Here is a 10,388-nt window from a genome sequence, read left to right on the forward strand (position 1 = left end):
AAACAATAAGAAAACACATATAAGTACTATCATTTTGTTATACAAGAGGAGGTTTTAGTTTTCCTCAAAAACTATTGAGATATGCTAGTTTTCTTTAATTTATATTAAATAGAATTCAAGTGAAAGGGACATGTCTAGCCAAATATAAGTGTATAACTCCTCATATTTCTTTGCATATGGTCTTATCTAATATTAGATGGCCATAGAAGTTGAAAAAAGAACATCTAAATCGAGTTGCGCATTTTAAAGAGTTGCTTAAGGATGAAAAGTAGTCATGAAATATATTGTTCATGTTTAAATATGTGCATGTTAATATATACATCCAATCACTTCAACAAATTATTGAGCTTTTCAAACATCTATTTGTCCATGATAAGAATGCATTTCAATTTTTTTGTTTGACTTGAATATAGCATTAAAGTATCAAATTAAAAGTACAATTATTGCCATAATTTGTAGTATTTTTATGTTTAGCGTCTTTATACATAACACCTTTCTCTTCATACAGATATTTTATTGAGTGTTCCTCTTTTTAATACTTTAGTTCCATGTGTTGGAACCATGATAATTGGAAATGTAGTATGACTCTCTAAGTGATTGCTTCTCATCATTTTAATACTCTTCTTCATTTGAAGACCCCACAATCTTTATTCATAGAAGCAATGGTTCAAAACCCTCCTAGTATGAGCTATAAACCTTTACCATATGAGTTTATTAAAATATGTGTTTTCCTACCAATGTCATTCATATATTTTGAAACTATGTATTTAAACATTTTATCATAATAAAAAATATTTTTCATAAATTTAATAGTTATCTAAATTATTGTTGTTGTGATCAACTTTTATGCCATACATACATAATTTTTTTCATTTTAACTCTGGTAAAATTTAATGATATATATTACGAAATAAAATGAAAGGAAACAACAACAAAAAAAAACATTTTATAGGAGAATTACAAACCATAAAGCCTTAGCCAAAGAAAAATTCAAAAAATACATTTTTTATATATATTTTTTTCTATGTAAAGGCTACTGCTATATTAAGAAAAGAAAAATATGTACAGAGTTTAGATCTCGCGAGGAGGCCGAGGCCAGTCCTCAAGCTGAAGAAGCTTGACAATTTTGTCTATCTGCTTTAACTGAGTGTCAAAACTAAGTCCATAATCATGGTTTTTGGACAGCGAATAACCTGGACTCCATCTAACATAGACATCATGGCTACTGGCAGGACAGTGCCAGTTTACATTGTAAACATTGAAACAAAAAGAGCTGACTGCTGAGGCTTGAGACTTACAGCAGTGGCTATAATGAGACTGTGAACTGAAATATATACTAGAAGAAGACACCATATGTAATAACATGATTACAAAAAGACAGAACAAAACACCCAATGAAAAACTAGGCTGGCTTGCTGGTCGAGTCCGTCTGCACACCATTGTCCTGGCTTGGCGAGTCTAGCCAGATGACCATCCCATCCTCGTCCCGAAGCAACTCTCCTGGATCTGGCTGAGCCTGAGCGCCGAGGACCTCCGCTTCCATGTTCAGATTGTGCAATTGCAGAATTTCTTGGATGGAAACGTCATTGCCCAAGACATCCTGAGGCGATGCTTGCTGGACCAGTGCATTCTGGGTTAGTGCAGCCTCGAAATTGCGGGTTCTGTAAATCAAGCCGGTCATATCACCCACGAATATATCACTGTCATGAGCCCTTGCAGGGGAGCTGGAATTGTGCCTACCAGGGTCTTCCTCCGTAATGAAAACAGTAAAATTGACCACAACCTCTGGCCTGACCAGTCGGCTGGGGAACCTGAAGCGGAAAGACTGGTAGGTTCCTTGAGGGAGCAGACTTTCCTGCTCTGAATCGTCCGTCTCGGAGGAGGGTGGTGCCGAATTGATGGGCGAAATTGGCTGCACGTTTCCCAGATCAGAACTGACCCGGACCCCAGATCTTCCACCGCGTCTGGGGATACCTCTGCTGCGCGGCATGACTCTAATGGCTTGAGAACCCACGCCTTTGTAACACCTTCGACAACCAGAAGCCGAGGCGACCTTTCCTTGAATGCACAGAGCAGCAGTATACAGGTTCTTAGCAAGAGTTATGATGCGGATTTCAATATAAGGAGTCGCCTCCATGTTTACCACGGGGGGAGGGCCTTTGGCGCCTCTCCTATCCTGCTTCGAACGCTGAGCAGACATGCTTGGCATGAATGCTGCGTCCCGCCTACACTGTGACCACCTGAGAGCAGCGTCCCTTCGACTCTGCAACGAACTAAATGCACTGTCGTTGTGCATTAAAACTCCAAACCTTCCACCGTCCTCCGCGTACCTGGGCTGGCACGCCGTCCTGCGACCATGTGGCATGGCGTGTGCCATCTTAAAGACTAGTGTAAGCACCCGCATCCGGGTCATTTTTTATATTATTAAACTCAAGAAATTATAATATTTTAATTCAAAAATTATATTTTTTATATTATTAAGCTCAAGAAATTATAATATTTTGAAGCACACTTTGTGTATAAAGATTTATTCGTACTTTAAATGATTTTAAAAAGTAATATAGATCTATATTACTATTCAAATTACTAAATATAAAAGATAATTAATAATAAATTAAAACACAAACTTATATGTGAAATCTTAAAACTAGAATGAATGTATACTAGTTTATGTTAATTTATATTATTATTATTATCATTATTTCTTTTCTTTATTATTAATATTTTATATTCCTGTAACATTTTTTTCTGACATTTTTACATTATTTAAAAATCCATCTCACTATTTTTAATGAAATTAAAGTAATTAAAAAATATCTTTTGTTTTTATTGAGATGATTAAATGAATATTAATAATGGATTTTCTGCTACTATCTTTACAAACTGGTTACACTTACCTAAATTATATAATTCTGTGTTAAATTGTTGTATGTTACATCTAAAAACAACTTTCACCAAAGGATACCTTAGTGTAAATACCAATAACTCTTCTTTAGGGACTATAATGGTGCTCTAGTTTCCAATGAATCTTTTATTCTTTAGGGACTATAATGGTGCTCTAGTTTCCAATGAATCTTTTTTATTGAATAGGGTGGTGCTCTGCTTACCAATGAATCATCTCTTTTATGAAATAAAGTGGTGCCACGATTATGGTAAGGCCTTCATATATTATGATGGTGCCATTGCATACCTCACATGCACATTTACCTGATTCTTAAAATTTATATATCCACTTTAGGGTACCATGGTGTCACATGGTGTCACGACATAGAGGCTTAGATTTAAACTATAAAAATCTCATAATCTTGCTAAGATTTTATGTCTAACGTTAAGTAATACATTTATGTGACTTGTAAAATACACTTATCCTTAACTTACAGGCTTTCCCATCTATATATTTGAAAACCATGATGAAAACCATAAAAAAAAATTAAAATCCTAAATTACCGATTTTCTCGGTAAATTTCAAATGAATGCAAATTTCGAAAGTAATAAAATATTGGAAAAACCAATGGCTCAAAGTTCTGTTGATCTTGGGAAACGACTTAGCTGTAATAATAACTCTACAAAGCTGGAATATTGCCGAATGCCTTGTTTGTGTGTTTAGAGTGGACTGGACACTTAATTATGAAACGTTGGAACATAAAATGACAGATGGTTCCTCGAGAGAAGCCAAATGTGCAATACATTGTTTTAACTTGAAAATCAGCCACATTGGTTAAGCAAACTGTACATGTAACTGTACCACATAACCGCGTAGAGGTCACAACACTCCGCCGAGGTTCATCGAGGACAACATACAAACCACACCCAGTAGAAGTCCATCGATGACAAGATATATACCAACCAGCAGCTTTGATAGGAATTACATATTTAGTACAATTAGTGCACCTCCAATTTCAAAGATCGTTTGAGAGTCGCCTGAATTTTGTGCATGCACTTCAATTACCTTGTTGCCTTCGCCCTCGAGAGGCTCTGCTTCACTTATATCGTGACCTTCGCCTGCAGGGTTGTTTTTTATCTGGAGAAAACAATATCAAAAGGTCAGAAATTTTAACACCTATCAATATATCACTTTCAATTTCAAACAGCTTTCAAGTTGCACGTTGAGAACATTAATAAATTTGTACCTTTTGCCGCACTGCCTTGGCTTTCCCAGCTATGAATGCTGCATCGAATATCTCATTTTCCCTCCCCTCATCTACCCATTTACGGCAATTATGAATCATTGCTTTGTCCAGCTCCTTCGCCATGCAATGGGCCAAGATGTTTGCAAGTAAACATCTTAAGTGATCAGTTGCATTAACTGAACTAGATTCAGGATCCATTGTTTTCCATACTTTATATAAGCTGATTTTTGCTGCGACTGCCGTCCAGTCCCTGGAGTCCTCCTGGCGCTCTATGGCGGCTGTTCCTTCTTCTCTTTCACACTGATGCATAAGCTGTCTCAGTGGACTTTTGATCTTCTGTTCCAGTAATTCGTTTGAGACGTTCCCGTTAGGTGGTCTGACACAGCCCCAAATCTTATTAATGGTGTCAAATTCTGCGTCGGCTGTCAGACTTACCAAGTGGCCTTCAGGATCTAAACTATCAACCATATCCACGAAACACCATGCTTGAGAGTAAGCTGCAAAAGAATCTTCGATTTCAACATAATTAGTCCCGTCAGAAAAATAAATCATAAAATGTATCAACGAGACTGCTCTCATTTTCCATGAACTTTTTCCAACTTCGTGGAATTGTTTTCCTTCTTCTAGAGAGGTGGGAGCTTCATCTTCCACTGTCCCTGTTTGGTATGATCCCATTAAAGTGATCAACTCTGCACAGGAATCATCACCAATTTCAAAACCATTCTTCATGTTATTCTCTGTTTTCTTAAAGGCCGATAGATTTGCTATCCACAGGCTGCTGGCGACTTCTCCTGGCATTCGTATGATGTCCAAAGCTTCTTTGTATTGGTCAAATTTATCAGTCTCTGGTAATGATCCGTTCAACCCAAACAATAGGCTCATTATGAAAGGCCTGATCTTTAGGAATGCAAGTTCCGATAAACACCAACAGGTTTTGCTCAGTAAAACTATAAGTTTTTGAAGCAAAAACACCATGGTAAATAATAAATAATGTAGCCTAAATGTTGTGATTAAATTCACAACGATAGTTTCTAATGGGGTTCTTTCAAGATTTCTTTTCCTACGAAACAATCCAGATATTAAATGCGCATCCAGATCCTTTTTCATATCAACTATACTTCTTGTCCAGAAATCTTCCATGTCAAACAAGGACTTCACATCCCTGGGAAAATATATAAAGGCTGTGAACCATCTGAATAACCCCACTATCCATACTAGAAGGATGAACACAAAGTGCATTAAAAATATCAGTTTACCATAGTTCGTCCACCCCTTGACGAACTCCTCCCACCAAACAACCCATTCAGCTAATAATAACCAAAAGCAAACTGTGTTAATATTGTATGCAAATGAAATGAAAAATGATCTGCCCATGATATAGTCAGGTCGGGAAGCACGACACAGGATCCAACATTTGAGGACGTGATTCTCAATGTTACCACACTGTTGTTTTTCGGGGCAATTGCAACAACATGAGAGTGCTAACTGAACCTTTTGAGAGATGATCTTTCGAATGCTTTTACCTGCTATGACTGCGCAGGTTAAGAGTACAACAATATGAGAGCTGTGAAGAGGGTCGCGTAGGAAACTGCGAACCATATCCTATTAAACTGATAGTGTTCCCAATCATATTTCTTGAACTTCAGAAGGAAGTAAACCTCATTACACATATGCCATATTACAACTAATACCAACGCTCCAATATTGCCCCACATAGTTCTCAAACCCGAACGGACCACCCCAGGAAGTAAATAACTAATGAAAGCACATATCATAACTCTTTTTATCACACCGACTAGTGGAACGTCAAACAAAACAAATGCCTGGTCGTCTTTTAAGTCCTTGTCTTCTGAATTTACATTTATATGGAAATTGTCAATAAAAAAGAGCAACTGAATAAAGAGAGAGCTAATAACCAGAGATTCACCTGGGATCCAATTGGCTTTCCTGAGGAAAGCCTTGTAAACATCCAAAGAGAGCAACACAGTAAATATGAATGCACAAATGCAGGATACGATCAGATTTATGTCGGAATATCGAAGAAAATCACTGTCTTCGCTCATATTGAGATAGCCAATATTCGAACCTTTCCTCAGATTTCTGGTTTCCACCAAGGAAATGTGGATTTACGGCAATATGTTTGCCCTATTAGATTGTAAATAGAGAGGAAGGTTTCAAGATGAAGACAGTCGGCATAGAAAACCAGAAAAGTAGTAGCGTACTATGTGCAAGCTGTGAGATTACACATTGTGTGGACAATAATGTGTAATCAGTAGTAGTGTTTATCATCACATTGTGTGGACAATAATGTGTAATCAGTAGTGTTTATCAAAAGATGGGATAGAGTATGTGAGGGTTAGGAAAAGAATAATGTGGAGCATCAGTGCTAAAACTTTTAAATTTTTGTAATATTGGTGTGATAAAAAGGATTGTCCATCATATTGTAATATCCGGTGGTAATGTTTATGTTTATTTTTTTTCAACTGATTTTTTATATAAGTTATTCAAGAGAATTAAAAAGAAAAAATATAATTTTGACTGAATGTTTCCTGTACTCTAATTTTGTTATTCAAAAGATAAAAAAATAAAAAAATAAAAATAAAAAAATAAATTTTGACTGAATGTTTGCTGAATTCTAATTCTGGAAAATTTGAGCCGTTGAATATGAGAATTTAAACCGGTGACCAACTATAAAACTGCACTTTCACCTCGATTTTTCAAAATTGAATTTTACTAATGTCATAAGAGTTGCACTAGTAAATCTGCATTGTGTTTTAACCGAAGTATAGCTGAAAAAACTTAATCCGTAATTGTTGCAACTTGTGCTGATATTCTGTAATTGTTGCAACTTGTGCTGATATTATGTAGTGTCCTCTTGTATTAAAGACTTTAATGTTATTAAAGATGGTTGAAAAGAATGGTTTTTTTCTTTCCTCAATTATAGTTCAAACTTACATGCCTCAACGTATATATATTATTTTATATCTCTTTTAAATCCCAACAATTTTGGAATCAATTAGATGGATTAAATTGATATTTTTGCATTGTATGTAGATTTTTTCATGTTATTAAATAACTTTAAAGTCACCATTAGGGATTTGTAGGATTCGGGTATTCCAGTGTCGGATTTGGACACGTTGACCCAGAACAGGTAAGATTCATTATATATTATTTTATTATATATATATTAAAAATTAGATATTCCTTACATAAATTTTATTTAATGATACAAATTTATTGATTTCAAATATAGATCTTCATCTATAGCATGCATACAAAATTCAAATACATGTCAGTGGTCACATAAATCATGATTCATAATTCTTTTATTTTCACTTTCCATAGTTATGGAGATGTGTAATTTATTTCATTTTTAATATGGAGTTGATATATAAGATTTTAAAATATCAATAACAAAGAAAAATTTAACATGGGTTACAAATAAAATATTTCAATACACAAATTGAGTAAAAGATTTTAACATTAACATATGAATTCTTATTCCATTAAAAGCTGCTTTTTAATTCAATGTATGGGACAGAATATCCACATAATTTCAGGGGTGTGCTGACTTTTTCACCTTGTCATTTGGTGATTGTCGATAAAGTATCCCAGGGATCGAGAAATACTTTCATATTCACACCGAAAAACACTTTCACCTTATCTTTCACCGACAAACCCTCCATGTTTAGACATAATTTCCACGAAATTTTCAACATAATTTCCACGAAATTTTCAGAGCAGTGAAATTCCGTGCCATAATTTCCACACAATTTGCTGGCACTGGAAAATTCTTGTTCTTGTCATTTTCAGTGGTCGAGAATTCTTCACCTTGTCATTTCACGACTCTCGAGACTACTGCGTCTCTACAGTGGGGCCTGGCCAACATTGGATCCAAGAAATTTCCCCGAGGTGGAAATTATCGACAGAGTCACTTCATGATCGTCGACAGAGGGTTGGTAAATTTCTACAATGAATGTAGGGTTTATCTTGATTAGATTAATATTTAATTTGATCCGTCCTTTTAAAACTAAATTATTATATTTTTAATTTAAATAATATATCTTAAAAGTAACTCACTAAAAGTTAATATTAAGGCATTCAGTAATATTATTATATTTTTAATTTAAATAATATATCTTAAAAGTAACTCACTAAAAGTTAATATTAAGACATTCAGTAATATAAAATTTAGCAGGATAATTTTGACACTTAAATGCTACTGAATATCAATTTTTTAAACAAAAAAAACTAAACACACAATTATCTTAAACTTACACAAACAAACAAAAAAAAATATATTATATATTAAAATTATAAATTAAATTATATATATATATATATAATAAAATTTAATATACCTATACATATATCATTATTAATAACCTAAAGCTCATTCCTGGAGAAGACGACAATCCCAGCTAGCCACCAGATATATGCTATGTAGCCAACCGTACAGTCGTGGCTACCTATCACGGTGTATCCATTGATGTTAACATGTTGTCCATCAAATAAAAAGGTATTTCGATAAGATGTCTCTTCATTTACGCTGGGTACGTTAAAGTTACCGGGAATATGAAGTGTGTAGATTGTATATTACGCGGAAAATTATATTTTTATTTTTTTTAAATAATTTAAAAAATGAAATGCATAAAATTAATTTAAATATTTTAATGAAATACCAAAGTTTTAAGATGGAGTATATCTATATATATCTATTATATGATGTGTAATTTTCTAGTTAAACATAAATTTAATATTGGCAATCGAACTCTTTGTACAGTTCTTTTTCAAATAGTTTGATAAACTGCAACAAGTGTGATTAGCTAGTGACTTAATCAGCTAAGTGGTTTTTTGGTTATTAAATGGTAAAAGATTACATATATTTAGAAATATATGTAATATTTTAAGGAAATATCAAAGTTTTAAGATAGACTCTATCTACATATCTATTATATGATGTGTAATTTTCTATCATAATATTACGATTCCATCCATCAACATATTTTAAATATTTATAAAATTATTTGTATAAAATAAATATTAAAATTATATTAAATTTTCAAATATTTTACATGTATTTAGTCATATTATGAATTTATTATTGGTACATATTAAAAAAACTACAATCCTATATACTACTATCTTACACTTTAAATTAATATGAAATCTAAATTTCGAAAAAAAATATATTTTTGAAATAAATATTAATTTATTAATAAATATCAGTGCGCAGGAGACAATAGACAATCAGATTGATGAAGAAATATTTATGAAAAACCCTCTCTTCTCAGTTGGTCTTATTGGGACAGATTTCTTGGTTCCACCAAGGAATTGTGGATTTTCTATTTAACAGTGATAGGTTGCCCTACTTATTGGGACAGATTTCTTGGTTCCACCAAGAAATTGTGGATTTTTTATTTTACAGTGATACGTTGCCCTATTAGATTATAAATGGAGAGGAAGCTTTTAAAAATGAAGGCAGTCATCATAGAAAACCAAAAAAGTGGTTGGAGAGGAAGCTTTTAAAAATGAAGGCAGTCATCATAGAAAACCAAAAAAGTGGTTGGGTAGTGCGTGCAAGTTGTGTGATTACATTACACAATGTGTCGACGAAATGATTACTGTTATCTCCCTGCGTCACCAGTATTGTTATCTCCCTGCGTCACTGACATATAACAACTCCATGGTACACTGATATATGCTCTGTAATTGACCATTCTAGGGCCACTTTTGACTTTCAGAGAAAAAAATGGAAATGTCTTCTTTAATTGTAATATATTAACTTTCCACTGTACCAAAAATCTTGTTCGAAAGATTGATAGAAAATGTACTTTCCACTTTACCAAAAATTTTGTTTGAAAGATTGATAGAAAATGTGAGGGTCAAGGAAAGAATATGGCGGAGCATGGGTGCTTACATTTCTAATGTATTTTAATATTTATGTATAAAAAGGATTGTGCATTGTATTGTAATATATGTTATTTAAATCTGATTAAGATAGATTTAAATTGATATTTTTACATTTTATAATAGATTAGATTTTGTCATAACCAATATTATAAATAAATAGATACCATGATTTATATGATACTATAAAATTCTATCATGAAATCGTAATGTTATAATTTAATTTAATTTTATAGTTAAAATTATAGTTATTAATTTAAAATTTTTATTTTTATTTTTTAATTTTGCTTTATATTTTTACAAGTCAAAAGTTTATTTGGTCTTTACATCCCTCATACTCGACTAAAA

General features: G+C 33.2%; 1 protein-coding gene across 1 annotated transcript; it reads right to left on the reverse strand.

Moving 5' to 3' along the window:
• Nucleotides 1-3,565: 3,565 nt before the first annotated feature.
• Nucleotides 3,566-6,382, reverse strand: LOC149258784 (uncharacterized). The gene is made up of 2 exons (XM_089373128.1): nucleotides 4,131-6,382; nucleotides 3,566-4,021 (listed from the first exon to the last, which is right to left on the reverse strand). The coding sequence occupies exons 1-2, from the start codon at nucleotides 5,727-5,729 to the stop codon at nucleotides 3,866-3,868; spliced, it is 1,755 nt and encodes a 584-aa protein (XP_089229254.1). The 5' UTR covers nucleotides 5,730-6,382; the 3' UTR covers nucleotides 3,566-3,865.
• Between the last annotated feature and the right edge of the window lie 4,006 nt (nucleotides 6,383-10,388).

Source organism: Pinus tabuliformis, chromosome 6 (assembly GCF_031772625.1).
Source record: "Pinus tabuliformis cultivar Carrire ecotype Pingquan chromosome 6, CPIR1, whole genome shotgun sequence".
Taxonomy (NCBI): domain Eukaryota; kingdom Viridiplantae; phylum Streptophyta; class Pinopsida; order Pinales; family Pinaceae; genus Pinus; species Pinus tabuliformis.

Excerpts from the sequence above, each read along its gene's own strand:
- LOC149258784 (XM_089373128.1), bottom strand. The coding sequence starts at position 5,729 with ATGGTTCGCAGTTTCCTACGCGACCCTCTTCACAGCTCTCATATTGTT. Across the intron at positions 4,022-4,130 it reads CCAAGGCAGTGCGGCAAAAG|ATAAAAAACAACCCTGCAGG; the intron begins GTACAAATTTAT and ends TGTTTTCTCCAG.